Raw genomic sequence first — 26,911 nt, forward strand, 5'->3', positions numbered from 1 at the left:
TATACTCTAGACAGAGGCAGAGGAGAGAATACCCTTGTAATTTTTTCACTTTCTAGTAACCCCTTTAAAGTTAACTGTAGTATCACTTAGATACATATACATTACTCATATTGTGATTTAAATCCTAAATCCTTCAGAGAATTCCCCAAATACTCTCTTTCTGGGTGTCTCCATTGGTTGGTGTGCTTTGAAGAAAAGGACATCAAAGGTGTTCAATTAGCACTTGTTGACAGATTGACTCAACGCAAACCAATGTTAAATTAACCTCAATTTAGAAGATGTGCTGAAACAATAACAGTCATTTAACACTTGTTAACACTTGTTTTGTATTATCTGGCCTGTTTCACCCCATCTCCATGTTTTCTGTAATGAATTCACATTGACTGTGTGTCTTTTGATTTCTTAATTATTCACTTTCCTTCTTGTGTAAAATGAGAATGTCTCCTACTCACTCAGCCCTAGGTTTTTAAGAATTAGAAGAACCTGCAGTGTTCCCCCAAATTTACCCTTCGTTTGTGGGCATGACACTCCTCTACTTTTCACAAACTTTCCTGTGCACAGGTGTCACCTGGAGGACTTATTAAAACTTGGAGTGCTACCCTAGAGCGTCTGATTCCATAGGTCTGGGATGGGGCCCAAGAACTTGCATGTTTAACTAGTTCCCACGTGATGCAGCTGCTCCCTGTCTCAGGACCACACATTGATACCTACTGCTATTACAAGAAGTAAGAATTCCGCTCTGTGTGTGTGTGTGTGTGTGTGTGTGTGTGTGTGTGTGTGTCAGAGGTGGTGGCAATGGTGGTGGTGGAGGTGGTAGTAGGGGTACGGTTTGCCCGGGGCAGAGTATGGACATAGGAAAGCTTGCAGGTGTAGATCATTGTGAGGAAGCTGCGGGGTGTTCTGGAATGAGCCCAGGTCCCAAAGGTGTGAGAGGGGAATTGAGAAAGAGAAAGCCTGATGTATTCCTGACCTCTGGATGCTTCTCCCATTTGGATTTCATTGGAATGAAACTCCTAAATGGTTTAAGTGCCAGAGGGGCTGCTAAATTGTCATGTCTCAGACACACATACAATATTGGTATCTGCAGTTTATGCTCTCAGACTACATATTAAAACTCTGTGCGGTGGTGGAGTAGCTAGATAAATATTTGTACATTTGACTGCACCCAGACACTACTTATGTTTCCTTATTCTTCTGTTTTGTCTCAAGAAATCTGAGTCAGATGGTGTAATTGGTTGTGAAGCTTAATCCCATCATCATAGTCATTCACCTGCTTAAAGATGGGGGTGTGTGGATGACTTAGCACGTCTAGTAATCTGTTTATTCCCTCCCAAATGGTAAAGACAAGAAGCTCTTCACAGATTGCTGGATGGCTCCAGTTATTATGAATTCTTACAAAGACACGGCAAATGGGCAAGTGTTAGTTCAGCAGAATAACAATACACATTGATATTTGGATCGTTCTTGCATAGTATAAAATTGCAAGTGATTTCAGGTTCTGAAAGGACTTTATAAGCCTCAGGTCTCAACACTCAGATTTTCATGGCACATAGTCTTTTTCATTTCAACTTTGTTTAAAATATTTTATTACAGAAAATTTCAAACATATCCAGAATTAGAGGGAAGCAGATCGTGATGGTACTATCACCCAGCCCCAATAATTATCGATATTTTGCCAATTGTGTTTAACCAGTCTGCACTCCTGGGCCACAGAAATTTTACTTATAAATACCTCATTTCTAACAGATAAAGGCTTTAGAACAATATAACCACAATAGTATTATCACACCTAACAAAATTATTATTTGAAATATTATTCCAATCCGTGTTCAGATTTCTTCGATTGTCTCAAAATTTGTTAATTGTCCTATTTGTTCAATCAGGACCCAAACAAGGTCCTTTATAGAATTTGTTGATTTATCTCTTATGTCTCTATTATCGTTTAGTAGTTTCCTCTCCTTTTTTTTTTTTTAACCAAGACATTTATTTATTGAAAAAATGAGTCATTTTTCCTGTTGATTTTCTGCATCCTGGACTGTTTTGGTTATATCTCTGTGGTATTGGTTAACTTGTTTCTACAGTCCTATATTTCTTGTTAACTTGTAGCTGAGTCTAAAACATGAAATTTAGGCTTAATTATGCTGGGGGAGGCAAGAATATTTCACAGGCAGTGTGGGTACTTGCTATTGTATCACATCAAGAGGGATGTAATACCTGTTTGTCCCACTTTTAGTGATGCTAAGATTGATCAGTGGGATTTAGGTGTCAACCTTTTCCTAATGGTCTTAGCAGCCATTGAGGATTATTGTATAGATCCATTATTTCACTGGGGTTGCAAAATGACATTTTTCTAAGTCAATCGTTCTTTCTGAATTAGTTGGACTTCTTTATCTGGTTAATATGAAAAACAGTTTATAAAGGAGAGGCAAGATAAATGCTTGATTCTGTACCTTAATCTAATTTCAGAATAATGAGCCCAGCAATATATATATATATATATATATATATATATATATACACACATATATTTTTATTTATTTAATTAAAGTATAGTTGATGTACAATATTATATGTTATAGGTGTATAATATAATGATTCACAATTTTAAAGGTTATACTTCATTTATAGTTATTATAAACTATTGGCTATAGTCCATGTATTGTACAATATAGCCTTGTAGCTTATTTTATACATAGTAGTTTGTACCTCTTAATCGCATACCCTTATATAGTCCTTCCTTCTCCTCACTGGTAACCACTAGTTTGTTCTCTATATCTGTGAATGTGCTTCTTTTTTGTTATATCACTAGTTGATTTTTTAGTTTCAACTTATAAGTGATATAGTACAGTATTTGTCTTTATCTGACTAATTTCATTTAGCATAATACCCTCCAACTCATCCATATTATTGCACAGTTTTTTTTTTTTTTTTTTTTTGGATATATAAACCCAGGAGTGGAATTGCTGGGTCATATGGTAGTTCTATTTTTAGTTTTTTGAGAAACCTCCATACTGTTTTCCACAGTGGCTGCACCAATTTACATTCTCACCAACAATGTATGAGAGTTCCCTTTTTCCATATTCTTGCCAACATTTGTTTTTTGTGTTCTTTTTGATGATAACCATTCTGACAGTGTGAGGTGATATCTCATTGTGGTTTTGATTTTTATTCCCCTGATGATTAACGATGTTGAGCATCTTTTCATGTGCTTGTTGGCCATTTGTATATCTTCCTGGGAAAAATGTCTATTTATGGTTCTGTTCATTTTTTTTTCAGGTAAAAATTATGTTTTCCTTTTAATGGACACAGTTTCCTCTCTCGGTGCTACTTTGGTAATGATTAGGTCCCCACCTCTCAAGAACATTGCATCTGAACAGGCTGAGACAGAGCCAGTGTGAACACAGACCCCCAACCAGGGCTTTTGGAATAACAAGAAGAGCAAAAACTAGCCTTTCTCTTCACTTACAAAGGGAGTCACTCAGAGGGTCCAAAGCTCTGCTTTCCAAACTAGAAAACCTGGAGCTCAATGCAAAATTAGAAAGCAAAATGTATCAGAAATGAAGCATAGTGCTTCCTCAGGTACTTAAGTTTTGATCATCCCTCCTCTTCTACAAGAAATAGTCCCACTCCAACATTTTTAAAGAAAGATGTTTTGTTTCTGTTTCACTTTCCAACTGGGTGTAAAATCTACTAAAAGGGATACAATGAATAAAATAAATCAGCTCACTCACAAGAGACACTCCCAGATAATGATTTTTTGGTTGCTGAGATTATTCAGCATATTATTTCAAAGTGGCAAAATTCAGGACAATCTGAGAAACGAATTAAAAAGTGGCAGCTACATTTGCTGATATGTCCATGTGAGACACACAGACACACAACCCCATTTTTCAGTGTATATGTCAAGGGGCCAAGACCCCGATCAGCACAATAAGTTATTTTGTACATTACAGTGCACAGAAAAACAGAAGGAAAGACACTTTCTCAGAGAGGTTCATATTGCTCTGAAGGAGGCTGGAGCCCAGCACCCCAGAGCCATCATTAGCTGGACCCCTCCTCTTCTATGGTTGCAGTGGCCTCAGAGGCAGCTGTTTCCTCTAAACGATCCCTTGGCTTCTCCTCTTCCTTCTGGAAATAGAGGTCCGGGTACTTCTGCACGCACCCCTGCATGGCCCGGAACTGGTCTACACAGTCTGACCCCTTGACATCCTCCATGCTGTAGAGGAATCAGGAAAAGGCCACCTTGAAAAGTTTCCCACATGGACCACTGGCCATCCGCCCAAGGCATGGGCAGTTCCAGTTGATATCTCCATTTGGCAGGATCAGTCTCTTCTCCTCATACAGATCATTGGGGTCTGTATGAGGAGAAGAGACCCCAGCTCCAATCGGCCACCAGCTCCAATCTGCTTGGAGTTTCATAGTCTTCTTTGGTGACAAATATGATTCAATCCTTCCCTTCCTGCTGGCAGTAGATCATGGTGCAGGCTGGTGCTTTGACCGCACAGCAATGGCGGTGGTGGCCTCCAGGTTCTGTCCATTTTTAAATCAGGTTTTTTTTTTTTGATATTGAGTTGTATGAGCTCTTTATATATTTTGGATATTAACCTCTTATTAGTCATATCATTTGCAAGTATTTTCTCCCATTTAGTAGGCTGTCTTTTCGTTTTGCTGATGGTTTCCTTTTCTGTGCAAGAACTTTTAAGTTTAATTAGGTCCAATTTATTTATTTTCTCTTTTGTTTCCTTTGCCTTAGGAGAGAAATCCAAAAAAATATTGCTATGATTTATGTCAAAAAGTGTTCTGCCTATGTTGTCTTCTAGGAATTTTATGGTTTCAGGTCTTTAAACCATTTTGAATCTATTTTTATATATGGTGTGAGGAAATGTTCTAATTTCACTCTTTTACATGTATCTGTCTAGTTTTCTCAGCACCATTACTTGAAGAGTCTGTCTTTTCTCTATTTTATGTTCTGTCTCCTTTGCTGCAGATTAATTGACGATAAGAGCATACGTTTATTTATGGGATCTCTATTCTGTTCCATTGATCTATGTGTCTGTTTCTGTGACAGTAATATGCTGTTTTGATTACTGTGGCTTTGTAGTATAGTCTGAAGTAAGGGATCATGATACCTCCAGTTGTGTTCTTTTTTCTCAAGATTGCTTTGGCAATTCAGGGTCTTTTGTGTTTCCATATATATTTTAGGATTATTTGTCCTAGTTCTGTGAAAAATGTCATGGGTATTTTGATAGGTATTGTGTTATTTTTGTAGATTGCTTTGGTTAGTGTGGACACTAACAATATCAGTTCTTCCAATCCATGAACATGGGCTATTTTTCCATTTCTTTGGATCATCTTCAATTTCCTTCATCAATGTTTTATAGTTTTCAGAGTTAAGGTCTTCCATCTCCTTGGTACATTTATTCCCAGGTATTTTATTCTTTTTGATGTGATTTTAAATGGGATAGTTTCTTGCTTTCTATTTATGATTGTTCATTATTAGTGTATAGAAAAGCAATAGCTTTCTATGTATTAATCTTGTACCCTAAAACTTTACTGAATTCATTTATTAGCTCTAATAGTCCTTTGGTGTAAATTTTAGGGTTTTCTACATATAGTATCATGTCATCTGTAAATAGTGATAGTTTTACTTCTTCCCTTCCAATTTGGATGCCTTTTACTTCTTTTTCTAGTCTGATTGCTGTGACTAAGACTTCCAATACTATGTTAAATAGAACTGGTGAGAGTGGGCATGTGTGGTTTGTTTTTGACTTTGGATAAAAAGCTTTCAGCTTTTCATTGTTGAGTATGATGTTAGCTGTGCGTTTGTCATAAATGGCCTTTATTATTTTGATATATGTTGCCTCTATATCAACTTTGATAAGAGTTTCTATCATGAATGGATGTTGAATTTTTCTGCATCTATTGAGAAGATCATGTGATTTTTATCCTTCCTTTTGTTAATGTGGTGTATCACACGGATTGATTTGTGACTGTTGATCCATTCTTGTATCCCTAGAATGTATCCCTTGTATCCCACTTGATCATGGTGCATAATCCTTTTTATATACTGTTGAATTTGGTTTGCTAATGTTTTGTTGAAGATTTTTGCATCTATATTTGTCAGAGATATTGACCAGTAATTTTCTTTTTGTGTAGTGTCTTTGTTTGATTTTGGTATTATGCTAATGGTGGCCTTGTAGAATGAATTTGGGAGTGTTACCTCTTCTTCAATTTTTTGCAATATTTTGAGAAGGATAGGTATTATCCCTTCTCTACATGTTTATTAGAATTCCCCTGTGAATCTGTCCACTCCTGGACTTTGTTTGCTGGGAATTTTTATTATTATTATAAATTCAATTTCACTGCTAGTTTTTGGTTTGTTCAAGTTGTCTATTTCTTCCTGATTCATTCTTGGAAGGTTGTATGTTTCTAGAAATTTGTCCATTTCTTCTAGGTTGACTAGTTCATTGGCATATAACTGTTTGTAGTATTCTTTTATGATTTTTTTTTGTATCTCTGTGATGCCAGTTATTATTTCTCCTCTTTCATTTCTCATTTTGTTTATCTGTGTCCTCTCTTTTTTTCTTGATGACTTTAGCTAAAAGTTTATTAATTTTGTTTATCTTTTCAAAAAAACAGCTCCTGGCTTTATCTTTTCTATTTTTTTTAGTCTCTAATTTATTTCCTCTCTGATTGTTATTATTTCCTTCTTTATGCTTACTTTGTGCTTTATTTGTTCTTCTATTTCTAATTCCTTTAGATGGTAAGTTAGGTTGTTTGACATTTTTCTTGTTTCTTAGGGGCAGACCTCTATCCTTGTAAACTTCCCTCTTAGAATTGCTTTTGCTATGTTTCATAGGTTTTGGAAAGTTGTGTTTCCATTTTTATTTGCCTCAAGGTATTTTCTGATTTTATCTTTGATTTCTTCATTGAGGGGTTTTTAGTAACATGTTTAATCTCTTCATTTTGTGTTTTTCCCATTCTTCTTGTAATTGATTTCTAGTTTCATACTGCTGTGATTGGAAAAAATGCTTGATATAATTTCTATCATCTTAAATTTTTTGAGACTTGTTTTGTGACCTAACATGTGATTTATCCTAGAGAAAACGCCACATGCACTTGAAAAGAATGTGTATTCTGCTGTTTTTGGATGGAATGTCCTATAGATATATATTAAGTTCAACTGAACTAATGTGTCATTTAAAACTATTATTTCTTTGTTGATTTTCTGTTGTATGATTTGTCCATTGATGTAAGTGAGGTGTTAAAGTCCCCTACTAATATTGTAATATTGTCAATTTCTCCCTTTATGTCTGTTATATGTTATGTTATATGTTATATGTTATATGTTATGTCTGCTTTATATATTTACATACTTCTGTATTATGTGTATAATACAGAATTTTTTGTATATTTGTTAATGAGTGTTATATCTGTTAATGAGTGTTATATCCTCTTCCTTTATTGTTAATGAGTGTTATATCCTCTTCCTTTATTGATCCTTTTATCATTATATAATGCCCTTCTTTGTCTTTTGTTACAGAATTCATTTTAAAGTCTGTTTTGCCTGATATGGTATTGCGACCCCTGCTTTCTTGTCATTTCCATTTGCATGAAATATCTTATTCCATCCCTTCATTTTCAGTCTGTATGTGTCTTTAGCTCTGGAGAGGGTCTTATGTAAGAAGCATATAGGTAGGTCTTGTTTTTGTTTTTTAATCCAATTAGCCAGCCTATGCCTTTGATTGGATAATTTAGTCCACTAGCATTTGGTAAGTATGTACTTATTGCCATTGTTACTTGTTTTCTGATTCCCGTCTCAATTTTAAGAGGATTGTTCTTAAGCTCAGTATATAACTGCTTTTATATCATTTTGGTTATTTTTAAAATAATGTACTTAGAACTAAAATATGCTTCTTATAGAAAATTTAGAGAATAAAGACTCATATAAAGATGAAAATGAAAATCACCTGTATTCTCCCCACTCAGAAGTACCCTTTAAACATTTTGTTGAGTTTCCTTCTATTTTTTTTCTCTTAGGTACATCATTAAACTTCCATGGTCTAACATTATAATCACCCCCTCACATGTAGTCTCAACCCCTCTACTACTCTCATCTTCATCACACATGTCTAGTAAAACCTCAACACCCCCCATCTTCTCTGCACCTGTGTCTGAGTAGCTGAATGTTACTGGAGTATATATAACTGAATTGATGTTTCCTTAATTTGATTATCTAAAATCACAACTTGCACATACTACGACCCAGAAACCCACTTATATTTCCCAGAATGATTTTATATGTTCTCCTCAAACCACCCACAACTCCTCCCTATTTTACCCTCACTCAGCTGTTGACCTTGCCTCATACTTAAGTGAAATAAAAGCCTTCAGATGATAACTCTAAAATTTCTAATGCAAACTTAACAAAGACTACCCTCATCAGCAGTTATCTTCACTTTTTCCCTTCTGTCATTATGGAGAGCCCTTTCTTCATCTTAGCCAATTCTAGGCCCTCCCTTATCCTATGGATCCAGTGCTCTTTGACCTTTAAAAACACTTCACTTTGGTTATCCACTCTCCTTTTATCAAATTTTCCATTCTTTACCATATCAGTTTTGTAACCATATTCTAATTTTCCAACTTTATCTTAGAAACAACACCAAAAACAAACAATCAAACCTTAGTTCCATAGCTCCCTGAAGATTGGTTTCACTCATTTCCCCATTATCCTGCATAACCAAACTTCTCAAGAGTTGTTAAATGTATTAGTTCCACCTCCTTAACTTTTCTTTAATCCATTCTAATATGGTTTCCACATTGCCCCACGACTATACTGAAATTTCTTGTCTCAGGATCACTGGCAATGGTCACACAGCCATTTGCAATCTACACATCTGTTTCCTCTTATCCACCCTTTGAGCATTTGATGGGACTGGCCATTTACTTCCTGAAACACTCTCTTCTCTTGGCTATCATTACACTATTGTTTCCTAGTTTTCCAAATGCACTGGCTTATTACATCAGTTTCCTTTTCCAGCTGGCTCCTACGCCTCCTCTGAAGTATTGGCAGTCCTCTGGTTTAAGTTGTGGATCCTCTTCTCTTCTTTTGATTTTTCTCCCTGAGTGATCCTATTAATTCCCAGTCTTTAAAAAATCAGTATGACTAAAGACTCCAAAGTTTATATCTCCAACCTAGATAATTTTTTTTCTGAGCACCATTACAATTTTGCTTACCTGATAGCTCAACCTGTATGTCTTACAGACACTTAAATCATATACATCTAAGATAAAACTTCTCATTTCTCTTCTGCAAGTGAATCCCTCCCCTATCTGTTCTATCCAAATAAATGGCACATTATCCTTTAGTTGCTCAATTCAGAAACCTGAGTCAGTCCTGATTTTCTTTTCCCATAACCCTTATCCAAAGCATTGGTAACTTCACTTGATTCTACTCCCCAAAATATCTTGACTCTGTCTTTTCTCCATCTTCTTGGCTCCTGGCCATAGCCCATCCTTCACAGACTATGTTGACATCTCTTTGATGTCTCTCTGATTCCACATTTGCTCCTCTACAATCCATTTCCACATCACAAGCAAGAGTGATCATCTTCTAGAACATAAATTAAACACTCCTTAAAAACTGTAAGTGGCTTTTCATTATATTTGTAACAAATTCAAACTCTTTACAAGAGCTGGATGGCTCTATAGATCTACCTCATTTGTCTCTGCTGATCTCTCCAACCTCAGGCTGCACTACTCCATCACTACACCAAAGCCACTCTTTTTCAAACACATCCACATCTTTCCCACCTCAGGATGTTCATACATGCTGTTCCCTCTGTTCTTTTATCTCTACTGTTGCCTTGTTTGACTTCTTGTCTGTTGGAAATCAACTTAAATATTGTCTTTTCTGCAGATGCCTTTTCTGGTCAGTCTGACTAACGTAGGTAGAATTTCTATTCCATCCATCTGTGAGTGAAGTGATCTGAATATCTCTCAAATGCCAATTTTTAATCTTTTCTCAGAAAACAATTTCTTCCCCTATTAGTGCTATAAATCCCAGTGATCTATTCTTGGAAAAGCCAATTTAAATATGAAATACTGACTGTGATATGATAACAGTTGCATGACAATAGACTTGGATTCAAATTTGAATTTGGACTTGTTACTTTTAAAATCAGCTCTTTCCTCTTCTGTTTCTTAATTAGCAGATAGATGATAAATCAAAAAGAATGAAATAAGGGGGAGATACAGTACAGTTGCTGAATGATAAGACAGCCTCGTAAAACTTCTTGCATTTAAGGGCAGAAGAATCATGAAGGAGAGGGGCAAATATTCCTTAAATGCTCGCTCTGTATTAGGGCACTATACTAGATACTTAACTAGCTGTTCTGACTTTAGGGCACTGCTAGGCCAAAGCCAGGGACTACTAACTCATAACATTTTAGAATTGCAAAGAATCTCACAAATCATTTATTATGTAATGAATGTACCCATTATGAGATTCCTCTAGTAATACATGATCTAGTGCTCTCCCAGTCTACCCTTGAACTCTCTACTTCCCACTGAAGCTCATTCCATGGTTAATAATTCTAATTACCAGAAAGTTTTAGCTTAATGGCATATAAATCTGTCTCCATGTAACTTCCACTCACTATTCCTGTTTCCATCCCCTGCAGCCAAACAGAGTGAGATGTCTCAGTCCACCCCATGAGTCTTCCAGGTATTTGGTCATCAAGTTGCCCTCGGGGCTCCTCCAGGCCAAATGTTATCAGTTGGGTTTGGACTTAGAGTTAGAGTGACTTGAGGCTGATTGGCCACAACCAGGATTCCTGCAGACTTCCTCCCTTCATTTTCCCCTGTGCCTCTGGGCCAAGTGTACATAGTTGAGATCATTTCACAGTCCCTTCTCTCTAAATAATGACTTCTTTAGGCATAAGGCTGCTCCTGTTATTATTGTCCATAGAATACCTGTTCTTTAAATGTCAGCATTGTACTTGTGCTATATGTATATTAACTTTAATTCACACAATATCCTTGGATGGTAGGTACTAGTTTGAAACATATGAAATTGTCATTTTTATTGTTTAAAAATGGTTGAATATCAGAGACTTCAAATGGGGCATTTATTATTAATCTGATTTTATATATGAGAAAAGCAGAGCCTTGCACATGTTCAAGGCCTGTTCAAGGCCACAAAGCCAAGAGCAGGGTGAGGTCTACCCCTACATCAGTCCAGCTCAAGAGGTGGCTCATTTGCTGCATGTGCTGCTTCTTTATGTATCACCTTGCCATTGCAGATGGGAGGATTCAAGGTAAAGACAGAGGCCACAGTCTTTTGTAATGCAGCATGGCAGAGTGGAAAGGAAACATTTGAGATAGTTGTATATTTGCTAAATACGTATATTCCAGCACTTATTATTTGTGTGGCCTTGAGAAAGTTACCGAACCTCCCAGAAACCCAATGAGGGTATCTCTAAAATTGGGTTATTAATATTTAACTTGCAGTGCTTGTACGAGGACTCAGTGAGTTGACATTCTATCAAGCTCCCACCCAATACCTTCCTGTTGCCTGGCATATCGTGCTGTATGGTCTCATCCCACTCACTCTCTCTTTCTCCTACATCAAGGGACTGCTGACTTCTCCCTAAAAGGCCAATAGTAAATATTGCAGGCTTTGTTAACCAAGAGGAAATATCATCTCTTCAAGAACCTGTTCTCACTAAAAAGCTATAGTTATCTGACCACTTTGAAAAATGTAAAAGCTATTCTTAGCTCACAGGCCATACCAAAACAAGTAGGTCAGGGGGCTGGAGTTTGCCAGCCCCTACACTAGCTGATTATTATGTAGTTTCTTCTCTCTTCTCAAGTCTCCAGCAGCTTCTAACTCATGCTCACTCTCAATGATTACATTGCTTCTTCTTTCGTTGAGAAAATAGAAGCAAACAGAAAAGATGTAGCAGCAGTTCCCCTTGCCTTATTTATTGTGCCTGAATTCCCCTCCTTGTCCCTATAGCTAAGGGTCTCTCTGGGCTCCTGACACAATCTAGCCCTTCTGCTTGTGCACTTAATTCCATTGTCTCATACTCTCAGGAACATTGCTCTAACAATTCTCCCCTAGCTCCTTCAAAGCACTAACATTTCTTCCTCCATTGAATCATTCCCATCAGTGAGCAAACATGCTGTGATTTTTCCCATCTTAAGAAAGCTCTCCCTCGACCCCACTTCCTCCTGCACTTACCACTCATTCCCCATTTCTTGCAGTAAAACTCCATGAATGAATTAGCTATCTAGGCTAACTCTAATTGCTCTTTTCCCATTCTTTCTTCACTATCACCCCATCAGTAATGAACTCCAGGTCGTTTACATGAATGAGCAGTTCTCAGTCCTCATCTAGTCTGATTTATCAGCAGCGTTTGCCACAGGATCATTCCTTTCTCCCTGAAACCCTCCTTCATGTGCCTTGTTGGGTACTAGACTCTACTTCTTTCCCTCCTGAATCACTGCTGCTTCTTCTCAGATTCTTTGCTGTTCATCTTTATCTCAGGGATGAGTCCTTAGATCTCTCCTATTTTCTGTCTACATTCTATCTTGTAATGATCTTATATAGCCTTATAGCTTTATCTGTACGTTATGACTTCAGTATGTATATTTCCACCCTAGGCCATTTCCTGAACTCCAGGTTTTTATATCTGACTGTCCATTTAACATCTCTACTCTGATATCTAATTGGTGTCTCAAACTCACCATGAGTTTGAGCTCCTGATATCCCCCATCAACAAAATAGCTTTCTCTTCTAGTCTTTCTCATTTATGTCAACTGCAATTCCATTCTTTCAGTCACTCAGGCTAAAAACCTTAGCTTTATCCTCTTTAAATTTTTTTTTAATCAACTTTTTGAGTGTAATTTATGCCCAGTAAACTTTGCCCATTTCAAGTGTACAATTCAATGAGTTTTGACTGATGTATATACCAGGAAATCACTGCCACAATCAATATACAGAACATTTCTCTCTCTCTTTGTCACCCATTCCTCTCTTTTCCCCTGTCCCCTAAAGAGCACTGGTCTGCTTTCTGTCACTGTGGGGTTACTTTACATTTTCTACAATTTTATATAAATAGAACTCTACAGTGTGTACTCTTTGGTGTCTGTGTCTTTTACTTAGAATAAACATTTTGAGATCCATTTTTGTCGTGTGTGTTGGTAGTTCACTTCTTTTTGTTGTGATTCATGTTCCCTTATATGGATAATTGTTTATGTCTTCTCCAAGTGATGGACATTTGGGTTGTGTCCAGTTTTTGGCTATTCTGAATAAAGCTGCTATGTACATTCAGTAGAGGTCTTTGTTCAGACATTTGATTTCAGTTTTCTTGAGTAAATCACTTAGGTACAGAATGTCCAGGTAGAATGGTAGGTGTATTGGGTAACTTTTAAAGAAAGTGTCAAACAGTGTTCCAAGGTAGTTGTGCCATTTCATATTCCCACCAGCAGTGTATTAAAGTATGAGTTCCTGCACATCCTTGCCTGGCTACATCTTCAACTGCTCTCTTTTTCTCGCATCCAATCTGAAATTCCATCTATTAGGAAATCCTGTTGCCCAAATCTTCAAAATACACCTAGAATCCTATTCCTTCTCATCCTACTACTGCCACCATTTTGGCAGAAGACAGTCTCACTGGGTGTTTTCAATGGCTTCCTGCTTATGCCCTTCAGTGTGTTCAAAACACAGCACTTGAAATACACTTGTTAAGTATAAGCAGTTTCTATCACTCCACTGTTTAAACCCTTGGTGGCTGCCCTTCTCAGAGCAAATGCCAAGGGTATTATAGTGGCCCATTTACCTCTTCTTGATCTGTCCATTCCTAATGCCCTTGACTTTCCAGGCTCCCACTTTTCCTTCTCTCCTTTCCTTCTCTCAATGCTACCTTGAATACACCAAGTTTGCTCCCATCTCAGGGCCTTTGCACAGGCTGTTTTCTGGTCCCTTTCTTTCTCAGATACATATATGACTCCCATCTTCACTTCCTTCAGAGCTTTACTCCAAAAACCCTTTCTCTATGAGGCTTTCCTTGATTCTCCCATTTAAAATCGCACCCATCCCACTCCTTAGTCCATGTTCCTACCTTATTTCTGCCATCGCGCTTATCACCATTTGGTAGTCAATATACATTTGCTGACCCTCATCTATGTGCCAATGACTCTTCTAGGCACTTGAGAGGCAGTGTTAAATGAAACAGTCAAAAATCTCTATCATCCTGGAGTTTTCACATATTTTATTAATTTATCTTGCTTCTCAATCATCTCCCATCCACAAGAATAAAAGCTCTGTGATAACAGGGATTATGTCTGTTTCGTTTAATGCTGTCTCACTACTGCCCAGAAAAATGCTGGCAAATAGTAGGATTTCAACAAATACCAGCTGTTGTCTTTTAATTTCATTTTTCCAAATAAAAAAGCAAGCTCTGGTCCAAGCTTTATTAATGTAGAATAGATTACTGCAGTGTCCTACTTTGGACTTTGAGGGAATCTGCAGCCTGTGAAAATTGAAGACACAGTTGAATTGCTAATTAAAAAATGGAACCAGTTCAATTCTGTAATCCTCTAAGAGTGGGTTTTAAACTCTGAAGTAGTATTAATCTAATTTTCTAGACTGCTTATCAGGAAAACTCCATTTCTCTGCAGACAGCCTCTTCCAAGACCTTTGGGTTGATGAGCAGCTGCCTGAGTGTTGAGCAATGAGGTGAGCTGTTCTGCAGATTTCCCCTTCTTTAGAAATGTGCCTTTTAACACGTTGTCTGGATTAATGTTTCCCAAAGTGTGTCATCTTGATCACCTGCATTAGCACTGATCAACTCCAACCACTGAATCAGGATCTCTAAGGGTAGGATTCTGAAATCTTCCTTCTTTACAAACTCCTGATATAGTTGGCTATTTGAAGTTTGAAATTATTTGTTTTAAAATTTGTCTGAGTTAGGACAACTGGGTCTAGGAGGATTGAACCACTGTAATTGAAGGCAGTATGGCAAGGATCCTCAGCAGGTGGACTGAGATGTTCAGGTGAGGGTTGGAAGATTTGATCGAAGCCAAAGGTTAGTAGTTTTAGTTTTGCCCTTGTTATGGGTTGAATGGTACCCCCCCAAAAAATAAAGTCCCAACTCCCAGTACCTCAGAATGTTACCTGGTTTGAAAATATAGTTGTTGCAGATATAACTAGTTAAGATGAGGTCCTACTGGGATAGGTTGGATCCCTAATCCAATTTGATTAATGTCCTTACAAAAAGAACTCCATGTAAAGACAGGGACACAGGAAAAATTCTATGTGAAGATGAAGGATTAGATGTTGCATCTACAAGCCAAGGGACACCAAAGATTGTCAGCAAACCACGAGAAGCTAGGGAAAGGCAAGGATGGATTCCTCTACAGGTTTCAGAGGGACCATGACCCTGCCAACACCTTGATTTTGGACTTCCAGCCTCCAGAAATGAGCGACAATAAATTTCTTTTGTTTTCAGTCTCCCAGTTTGTGGTACATTGTTTTGGCAGCCCTAGGGAACCAACATTGCCCTTGTCCTTCAGTTATTTATCAAACAACTAAAAATATATTATTGAGGTGGGATTATAGATAAAAGAAGAAGAGGCCAGAGTGACAACTTCAGGGACTTCTAGAACTCAGGGAATTTTAAATGTAGGCTTGAAATTTTTCTAGAGGATAGACAGTCCAACGGAAGAATAAGGAAGCTAGAAAAATGTTCACCCCTACATGAAAGCTGATGTATGACAGAAATGGCATTGTTAGAAAGTGAGAAAGAGGTCAGTTAGTTAGTATATAGGGGTAGGAAATTTGGTTATCCATATACAAAAATAAAATTAGATTCCTACTTCATATAATAACAACAATAATAATAATAATAATAGTAATCACTTAAATGCATTTAGTAGGTACTGTTCTAAGAGGTTTTTGTGTATCCTAGTTGCAACTTCACACTTATCTATCAATAGGTGCTACTATTTTTATACCCATTTTACAGATTAAGAAACTAGGGCATGTAGAGGTTAAGTGACAGGCTAAAATGTGATGGAGGTGAGATGTGAACTCAGGCAGTCTGGCGTCAGACTCCATGCTTTCAATCACTATGCCATACTAGTTCACACTTCATAAAGAAATTGAGTCAAGGTATATTAAAAATTTGACAGTGAAAATAAAACCAAAAAAATTTAGAAGAAAACAAAGAATATCTTTACGGCTTCTAGCATGAAATAAATAAAACAGGAAAAATACAAATTATAAAAAATGTGGATGGCATATACTACAATAAAAACTTTGTTCATCAAAAGACATCATAATAAGAGTGAAAAAGAAGTATTTGCAGCACGTATAATCAACAGAGGATTAAAATGCCGTGTATGTAAGAAATTCTGCACATCAATAAGAAAAGGACAAACAACACAATAAAAAATGAGGTCCATAAAAAACACACACAGCAACATGGAACCTCACAGATGAGGAAACATAAATGACTAATAATCACTTGAAAAGATGATTATAATTTCACACCTATCATATTTGCAGAAATTTTAAAAACCTGCCAACACTATATTGTGATAAGGATATAAAGCAATGGCAATTCCTATACACATCAGGAGGAATGTAAATTGGTGTAGCCACTTTGGAGGTCAGTTTTACAATATTTAGTAAAGTTGAAGATTCCCTCACCTTATAACTCAGCAGTCCGAAGGAATATACTCCAGGGCAACTTGCCCATATAGTCAAGGAGACAAGAGACATGTTCACAGCAAAATGGTTTGTAATAGCAAATGCTTAGAAACAACCTAAGTTGTTAACAGAAAAGTGAATTAACTCATGGTGGTGTATTTATATAATGGACTACTATGCAGCACTGAAAATTAATAAACTAGAGCCAAATATATTTATAGGAGAACTTTATAAACATAATGATGTCTTGAGAAAAGAAAATCGCAGAATGTGTAAAAGTTAAAAGCATAAGCAAAACTTATAAATGTTAAAAATATATAAAGGTTAACAAATTTAAAAAAAGAGTATATAAAGGTTAAAACATACAACACAATACAAAAATTGTTAAGGGCTACATAGAGTCAGAATAAAAATACAACAACAATAAAAAGATTGGAAAAGACAAACCCTAAATTCAGGACAGTGTTTACCTTTAGAATGAAGGTATATTTGTAATGAGTAAACAAAGGGAATTAAATATAATGGATTAGTACTATTTTATCTCTTAAAATAGGGGTGGGTGCATAGGGACTTATTTGTTATTTCCTTTTCTATGTCTTAAATATTGCAAAAATAAATTTTTTAAAAAGAAAAGATCATCTGGCAGCTATTGAGAGCTATAAGAAGCAAGCAAGTCATCTGAATGTCAAATGTTGGAGCTACAAGTCAGAAGAGGCAGGAAGTGGCCACAGTCTTTGCTTCCTCTGACTCCCCCTCACTCTTCCTCTCTTATTCCAGAATGGTGGTCAGAAAAGAGAAACACTGGAAAAATGTCTTTTTTCGTCTTTCTGAGATCCAGGCTCTTCATATTTTGGTCCCTTCCTCTTGGTTGGATAGGGCACTGTTTGGGTAAAGAGCATTCTTTTTGGCGTGAGTACTGCTTTTTCGCAGAGTCGCTGTGGTTTCTAGTCTTTTGTGTTTGACAAGCTCTTTTTGATTTAATATTTTCTATTTAATATTTTAATATGCTCTAAGTGAGCAAAGTCTCTCACAAATGAAGTGTGACTGACGTACAGCTAATATTCCTCCTCCACAACACCAAAGTGTCTTCTAGACAAGCAATAAATAAGAATCAAAGAGCTTGGTGTCTGGTGCCTCTGGAGGGCCTTATAGCATATCTCTGGGAATCCATTTGGTCTCAACCAAGAGGAAAAGCTGAAAAGAGGGACGTGTATTTCACACAAATTAATAATCTTGGCATTTCCTATGCTCTTCTATTCAGCAATGTCAACAGAAAATATCATTTTGGCTGTGGGTGTTGTCACTTAACACTTTGCCACAGTGAGTTTTGCCCAAGTATTTTAGTGTAATAGGTAGAACAAATCTGAGTGCAGGTATTACTCTTTTTGTATTATTTCAATGATGTTGTTCCCTTACCAGCACCGTGGGTGCTTTCTTATTTGCAAAGGACCAATGGGGAGGAATAAAATGCAGCCAGTCAACCGCTTTGTTTACATGAATTCAGAAGGATCCAACCTAGAAAACTCTTTCAAAAACTGGAAAAACAAAATCAATGCTTTCTCTCCCTTGAAAACTTATATTTCATAATAATCATTATTTTGGTCACAGTGGCAGGGAATTATCTCCCAGAGAATTTAGTATTTTTTATTGTTGTAGGGATTTTTTTGTTTGGTTTTGCCAATTGCTGTTTGTTTAAATTTGGTCCGCCTACTGAAATTGAATCTGGAGCTGAAGAATTGAAAGATTTTAATAACATTCTTAAAATACATGGCTTTATAAAGTGGTAATAGGAGGGAGGTATTGCCTGGATATGGTAGTATTTGGCTCAAGGGACAGGTGTGATCTGAATACTCTCCTTGTCTGCAGGAATATTCCTCTATAAAAGATGTGATTAGGATGGGCATGGGTGGGAGGACTTTCCCCTGGAACCCTGTTTATTGTGCATAGAAGATGGCTTAGGCACCATTTAAAGCCTTCGTCCGGTTATTAAATCTTGTGATGCTGGAATGGTGAATTTTATCACCTGGTTATCCATCTTCTAACAGCATCCAAAAACATTTTGCCAGACATATGACTGGATTTCTCCAGTAAATAATTTGTACTTTGCAGTCATCTGAATGAGAAGAGCTTTCCTATAGTATTATTTAATTCTTAGAAGCATATTTATTTTCCTAGATCACGTGCATTTGGTTACTTAGCAAAGAATGAATGAAAAAGTCCTTGTTAGGTGCGGTCTGTAAAAGTAGATGTGACAATGCCTGCCACATAATACACGCTCTTTACCCACTGAAAGAAAAGAAGAATGAATGAATGAATAGATGACAGATTGAATATGGGACTTTAACTGTTATGTTCTTCATAGTCATTCTTCTAACATTACAGAATACCAGTCCTGTATTCTATAACTAGAATGAGATATGAAGAGCAGTAGGAAGTACCTAGAAAATAGAAAAGAAGGCAGCAGCTGGGAAGCACGGGTGGGTCAAAGGCCTCTAATCGTCTTGTGTTTTATATCCACAAGATTAAAGATTCCTTCTGAGTTTTGATTAAGGATGCATAGTTACAAGATTAATCGGCGAGTCAAATTAGAAAAGGTTTAACTTCAATCTCAGAATTAATCAAAGCTCCCCCTGCCACCCCCTCGCTCACATTAAGCTGTCTTTACAACATGGGATTAGAGAAAACCATCTAAGACTTTGCGTCCCCAGGCTCTCTGTTACCTCTTCTGTACAGCTGTCCTCATTCAGATCACAAACAATTCTCTTGTCAAGAATCAAAGCTCATTTCCCCTTGAAGTTTCTGTTTATACCCAGGCCTGAATTTATTCTAGTGCCTCTGCACATATTTATTTATTTTGGTGACCTGCAGTGTCCTGTATCATGCATTCGTCTTATGCATTGTCACGAAACATATTAAAACTTAGTACACTTGTCTGTGTCCAAAAACACCTCCTTAATCATTCCAGTAATTATGCAAACACTCCCATGGGACTGGCTATAAACATGTCCTTCCCTTCCCGAGGAGACTTCTGACTCTCTCCTTGGAAGCCACGCCAAAGGAGTGTGGGCAGAATGCACAATTAATAACTCCACTGAGAAGAGGTTAATGTGGTCATGAGGCACCCAAGAAATAAAACTACCATTGCTTTATTAAAGACTGTAATTCAGGCACAGGCTTGCATGGTAACAATAAAACAATTTTAAAGAAATAAATAAAAGGACCAGAAAGAAAAATGTGGATTTTAACTGTGCCTGTATTCTAGATTTTGCAAATATATTTTCTTGACTGATGAACAATAAGAGCCATTGCCCTTTAAATGTGTCACTGGTTGCAAGAAAATGTAAAAGTCCAAGGAAATTCTATAGAGACTTTGCTACTTATGGCTCAAAACCTGCCCCCAAATTTCCTAAGGACATCGAACTCTTGACGGTCCATATTTGATATGGTCCCACCTCTTCAAGGGGTAAGACGATCATGCTTAATCATGTAAGTTTTCCTTTCCCCTCTGTGGGAGGGGACCATGAGTTCAGAGAATCAGGGTCATTTAAAAAGGCCTATATCATCCCTCCACCCTTTTTCTGACTTACTTAGTACCAAAGAAGATGAGGAGAAATGTAAAGAGTCAGACCTTAGGTTCTTACATAAGGTTCAAAAACACAAAAGAGAACTCATGATCGGGTCCTGATGTACAGTCTCACAAAATGGAAAATGTCAGATATAAAGATAATGGGACTCCATTTAGTGCTAACGTGAACTCTTTAGGGAGCCTGGGATAAGGGAGAGCCATAGATTCTGACATGTGGCAGCCAACACTGGCTGTTTATAACTGAATGAAGGAATGGATGCTTTGGATTGCCTGACCTCAAATCATTGAGATAGCATTTTCATTTCAAAATGTCTGCAGGGCATGATGGGAGGATCCCTGAGAAACTAATGATATAGCCCTTCCAACCTCTAAGTTTGGAATGTAGAAAGAAAAATCATCAGGCATCTGGGAATGGGGATTAGTGGAGAAGGCCTTTATGGACAAGTAGAAAATAGTGGGCTTTATCTTTTAAACCACCTAGTCAATGGAGAATTTTGGACAGAGGAATAATGGGATAGAAGTGGTGTCTAAAAAATATGGATTTGGGTAAAATATAACTTGAAGGATATCTGGGAAAGAGGCTAGTTCAGAATATTTTTTTCAATAATCTGTCTGAGAACATGCAATACTATTGGTGTGTTGGATGAGCTCAACAAGGAGAGAAATAAGAGACTTTATTTTTCTTCATCTATTGTATTTAAGCATACTCTGTCCAATCCTCTCCCCTTACCCTTGGATGAAATCTGGGCAAGATCTCATAGCTTTCTTGTCCTTTTGCCTCATTGGACAAGAGTCCCATTCTACTGTCCAGTCTTAAACAGTTCAGTCCAGTCTTAACAAAAACTTCAGCTCCATATCCAGTTCTGAGGTTCTCTCCTTCCCCCCAGCTCAGGTTTGACCTATCATCTAAGGTAGGGGTGCAGTCTTTCCCTTTTCTATTCCTTTCTTTTTTTCTCTTTTTCCTACCTCCTGCTACTGGCTCCTCCAGGATTAGAGCATGGGAAAGAAGGGGTTAGAATGAAAGGGAGAAAGAGATTTTTACCTACTTCATGTTATTTGTAGGTGTCTTCTGGCTGTTAATGACTTGTGTGGCAGACCTCCAAATTCTGGCTCATCTGTGGGGTGCTGTGTGGTCTGTTGTGTGTTCCATGTGGACTCTGAATTGTGTGGCAAGAAATTCCTTCTACGGTTGTCTTCTTCCAACCCTCCCTCTACCATCTTCTGCCCTGCATATCCTTCCGCATCAAGATGGTGCAAGCCTGGCTACCTTCAAGTGTTCACTGAACCCATGGGAAAGGCAGGGGTCCTTGCCATTCCAAATTCAGGCTGCTTCTGATGTTCTTTTCCTCTCTCCTGTCAGCATCTCTATCTTTTATATTCTCCAGCAGGAGGCAGACACCAGACTCTATATTCACAAATACCCCTAAACTCTAGTGCATCCATGTCAAACACTCCAGAGTACAATTACACCGTATTCTTCTCCAGGGAAGTAAGAATTCCTGCAACTTAGCAAACCTCCAGCTGGGGAGTGAAATATTGTAATGGGGGGACTCCATATGTTAAAGTCTTAGCCCTAGTACTTCAGAATGTGACTGTACTTAGAGATAGAATTTTTAATGAGGTAATTAAGATGAAACAAAGTCATTGAGGTGGGCTCTAATCCAATGTGACTGGTGTTCTTGTAAGAAGGGAAGATTAAGACACAGACACACAGAAGGAAGATACATGGAGAAAAGATACATGGAGAAAAAGGCCAAGGAGAGAGGCCTCAGAAAGAACCAACCCTACTGACACCTTGATTGTGAGCCACCCAGTTTGAGCCACCCAGTCTGTGATATTTGTTATGGCAATCCTAGCACACTAATATAGGTACCCATTTTCATTTTGTTCCCCCACTTCTATAAATTGGCATGTGTCAGGCCATTTCTTGGTTATCTCTTACAGATGCCTCTTGTCTTAAACTTTGGGCCTTCCCTTGAAGATCTGAGACCACAGGAGACATTCTACTCCAAGCTTACTTTAGAAGGTCTGGATGAAGATGGTAGAACAGATGCTGTGATGTACTCTGCATATGCCCTCAGCCCACCTGATTTTAGGGTAGCTGCCCCATGTACCATTGCCAGGGTCCTTCACCAAGATTGTGCCAAGGGTTTTCTCTGAGTTGTCTTCTCCAAAGCTACAGAAGGCTGCTGAAACTTGGCCAGGGGCAATTCAGACTTTCAGGAGAGTAAGCACCCATGGAGGCAGTCTTTACCTTCAAGGTGAATAATACCTCTGCTTCCCATTACCTGGTGTGACAACACTGAAGAATGTTCTGCAGTTTCCCAGAGGATCCCCAGAGAGACTGAGCCACAGCTGCCCACCATGTTATCCAGTTCATTAACACACCATGTACTGACTTTCCTCCATCACCATCTACTTTTCCCTTACTTCTGTTTTTGGGGATTAACTCCTGGCTGTGCACCAAGTCCTCGTCTTAGGGTTTGCTTCTTGGGGAGACCAAATTATGACAAGTTGTGCCTTGGGCTGTGAGATTGAATTAGTGTCTATTTCTGAGGTTTTCCTGGTTCTATGTAGACTGTTGCTTATTGATTTTTCTCTTCATCAAAAGGAAAAGAATTTGAAAAGGAATAGATACATGTATATGTATAACTGAATCACTTTGCTGTACACCTGAAACTAACACAACACTGTTAATTAACTATACTCCAATATAAAATTAAAACAAAAAAATTAAAAAAAAAAGGTATGTGTAAATGACACAAAGCTAAGTAAGATGCTGCCACTACATTCAAAGCATTTATAAACTGAGAAGATTATATAATCCATAGAAGCTTATTGTCACAGATATACTGCAAAGTTCTTTGAGATGCTTCCTAACTCTTGAAATCTTAGGAAGAAGGAAGAATGACAAGGGCACCATGGGGTGTTGTGAGCAGCGGTATTGTAGGTAATTCAACCATCTCCATGGCACTTCTGACACTGCAAACATGTAACACCTTTCAGTTGCGTTCCTGATGCTATTTTCACCATATTCTGAATTTGACCAGCTCGTCTAATGAACTATTTGCATTCCAGCTAGGATCTCTGAGGCAATGTCCATTTAGTGGTCACTGCATTGGGGAGAACCTTATGATTTCTTTGCTTTGAAAATGAGACTGTTTCATCTGCATGAGAGCCATCTCAGGGAGAGTACAAAGTTGTTGGCTAATATGTTGAGGGTGGTGGATGATTAAGAATAAAGCGTTCAAATTCTGATCGTGCCACTCACTAGTTTGGTGGTCATGGGCTGGTTACTTAAATGCCTTCCACTTCCACTTCCTCTTCTGTGAAATAGAACAAAATATTAGCACCTGCTGATTAAAGGTGTTAAATGGATCAAATGAGGCAATACATTTAAAGTTGTTAGTAGGATGCCTAGAACGTGAATGATGGCCCAAGAAATATTAGTAATAACGGGGATGATACTGCTGCAGCAAAGAAATGTAGCTTTTTCTATGGGGTCCCAGAAGCAGAGACAGGACTGGTACTTGGCCTGAATAGACCCGCCTGAGGATGGAGTATTTCCTGTGTGGTGACCCCTAGCAGAGGCTGGGTGATGAGTTCTCTCTCTTAGCCAGGATATTAGAAGGGTTTCAAGGAAGGAATGGAAAAGAAGACGCTTAGGATGACCGCCAGCCCCAGGGTCTACCCCTTACTTTACTCCACAGATGCAGGGAGGCTTCAGGTGAAGGCACAGATATGAGACAGGAGTTTTGAAAAATCCACAATATTCTGTTGAAGTCTGAAGGCAAGAGTGTAGCACTTGTGTGAATGGCACCAAGAACTTGTGCATCTCTGTACTGGGGTATGGCGGAGCTGACTGGAGGAGGACAGCTCCAAACAGAGGCTGTAACCTGAAATTGAGAGGTTCCCTGGTCTGGTCCTGAGCTTGGTCATTGTTCAGCTATGAGCATCCTGGGTATAGGGCTCCCCAGTCTGTGCTCATCTGTCCTTTATCTTTACACCACACTGCCTATATCTGTGTGTATATTTGTTTTATTCTTTCAACTCAGATACTCACATTTATGTCTGCTTCTATTTCTGACACAACAGTGGGCAGGATTTTCTTTTGAATGTCGATTGCTTTAAGATAATTTTTCTTTGTTTGTATTTATGTGTGTATTTTTCTCTTTTACGTTCCTGTTATTCAAGTTGAAAAAATGAGATGAAACTAAGCATTTATTTGAATTTCAGCTTCAGGTTATGTTCCTTTTGATTGTGAGCCTATCTTGAAATTCCAATTTGGATGGCATTTGTTTCATGACTTAAAATAATTCAGGATTCTTTTAGTTGAAAATGTGAAATCAATGGCTTTTTGATGAATAGAGGTTTTACATTTGAATAATAAATAGGCTGTTCTTTGTTTTCGTAAATAGCTGGAGAAAAGCATAAACCCCAGTTATCTCCTGTCATTAAACTCATCCTGGAGATGTGTGGAGTCTACTTTAGAAATACTTACAAAAATTAGTTCATAAATGTGATTATCCAAAGAGAAAATATTAAACATTAAATATAGAGACTTTGAATAATTTATTTGTTCTATATGAATACCAAAGAAGCTCACAAGGGAAGCATGAAATAGAGTACAGCATACAGTAATTACCAAATATAAGACACTTCAATAAAGACTTTAGTATTTATGTGCATCTCAGATTGATTTACCAGTTACCACATGGTCGGTGTTCTTCCAGTGGTCATAATGGATGATTTATATTAAGCATAATGAGTAACACATCCTTTCTGATTGTTACCTTGTTGTGAGGTAGGGAAATACACTGCAATCAAATCATCACCATTGCTTTAGTAGTTACAAAATTAGTGTATTTGGTTAAAGTGTTATAAGCATGCATGGTATCTGGTTGTCTTATTAATTTGGGGTCTGTATTAGCTTAAAAAATATATCTCACACAAATAGAGTTCTTATGAGATTCTGCTTGATTTTTATTTGGAGGAACTATTTGATCCTCTTGGGGGAGGACTTTTATTTCTGCAGTTTTCTTCCAGGAACAGCTTCTGGTTCATTCATTTTAGTAGGGTATGTATAACTTAATGTTTTTTAAAGGTCTGCCCTTTTGGTGGAGCACAGGAAAATAGAATTTGGGGAACAAATTATATAATTCATATGAGTTCAATGGAGAAACTATGTAAAGAAAAGAAACATCAAATATAAATTCTGATACCCAAGCACAATCATTACTATACCAGTAGAGGTGTTTTTATTTTAAACCACTTTTTTGGGGGTGGTATAAGTATGCATGGTTTTTCTGTATATGTATTAGGTATCCTGTTTATAGTGAGAATTTTCTTGTTATTAAATATTATTTTAAGCATTAATTTTGAATTAATTATTTATCCACAGAGAAAAAGAGAATTCCATGTACGCTTCATCCAGTTTCTGCCAATGGTTACATCTTCCATAACTATAGTGCAATGGCAATATCAGGAAATTGACATCGGTACAATGTGTGTATGTCATTTTATCCCATGCTACAGATTTGTGTAACCACCATCACAATTAAGATACAAAACTATTCCATCACAATAAATATCTCATGCATGCTACCCCTTTATAGTTACACCCGTCTCTCTGGCCCGCACCATTCCTTACCCCCGCTAAACACTAGTTTTTCTTCATCTCTATTATATTGTCATTTTGAGAATGCTATATGAATGCAATCATCTAGTATGTGACCTTTTGAGATTGGCTTTTTTTCTTACTGGGCAGAATCCTCTTAAGATCCATTCAAATTGTTGCATGTTTCAAGTTCAGTCTTTTTAGTGCTGAGTGGTATTCCATGGTGTGGAAGTATCACTGTTTGTTTAACCATTCACCTGTTGAAGTACATCTGAGGAGTTTCCGGCCGTTTGCTATTATAAATAAAGCTGCTATGAACAATCATGTCTAGGTTTTTCTGTGGTCCTAAGTTTTCATTTCTCTGGGATAAATTCTCAGGAGTGTGATTGTTGGGTCATATGATAAATATAAGTTTAGTTTAATTTTGTTTTTTTAAAGAAGCTACCACATTATTTTTAAGAAACTGATGAGTCTAAGAAACTGCCAAATCATATGGTGTAAAAGTGGATGTACCAATTTGTACTTCCACCAGCAAGGTATTAGAGATACAGTTTTTCCACATCCTCATAAATATTTGGTAATGTCACTATTTTTTATTTGAGCTCTTCTGATAAGGGTGTAGGGATATCTCTTCATAATCTTTTAAATATTCTTTTAAAATATGATTTTTAGTAGTTGGGGTTATCTTCCACCAGCATATATTTGAGATAAATGGTTTTCTGTACCCTCGTAATCAATAACTATTGTTTCCTGTTGAACGATTTTTCCTCAACAATTCCATTCTCTCTGTACTATTGAGTTATTACCTGGCCAGAGAAAATAATCTACAGGTTGTCTTTTTCTTTACATAAAGTATTCATATCTTGCCTTTGTGTTACCTACTCTGTCATAGACTTTCAGGGAGAGAGAGAGAGAGAGAGAGCGGGAGAGAGAGAGAGAGCAGGAGAGAGAGAGAGATGAGAGAATCAGAGTGTATCCTGGTTTAAAATGA

The 26,911-nt window shown here is 37.4% G+C and overlaps 1 protein-coding gene and 1 pseudogene across 1 annotated transcript in view; one reads left to right on the plus strand and one right to left on the minus strand.

The window, feature by feature from the left end:
• Positions 1 to 26,911, plus strand: part of BACH1 (BTB domain and CNC homolog 1) — a 106,501-nt gene that overhangs the window by 74,045 nt on the left and 5,545 nt on the right. The window contains exon 5 of the mRNA XM_060150819.1: positions 25,705 to 25,808. Within this exon, the coding sequence (XP_060006802.1) occupies positions 25,705 to 25,808 (104 nt within the window). The remainder of the gene's footprint in view (positions 1 to 25,704; positions 25,809 to 26,911) is intronic.
• On the minus strand, positions 4,042 to 4,477 carry LOC132520691 (mitochondrial intermembrane space import and assembly protein 40-like; annotated as a pseudogene).

This window comes from Lagenorhynchus albirostris, chromosome 5, assembly GCF_949774975.1.
Source record: "Lagenorhynchus albirostris chromosome 5, mLagAlb1.1, whole genome shotgun sequence".
Lineage (NCBI taxonomy): Eukaryota > Metazoa > Chordata > Mammalia > Artiodactyla > Delphinidae > Lagenorhynchus > Lagenorhynchus albirostris.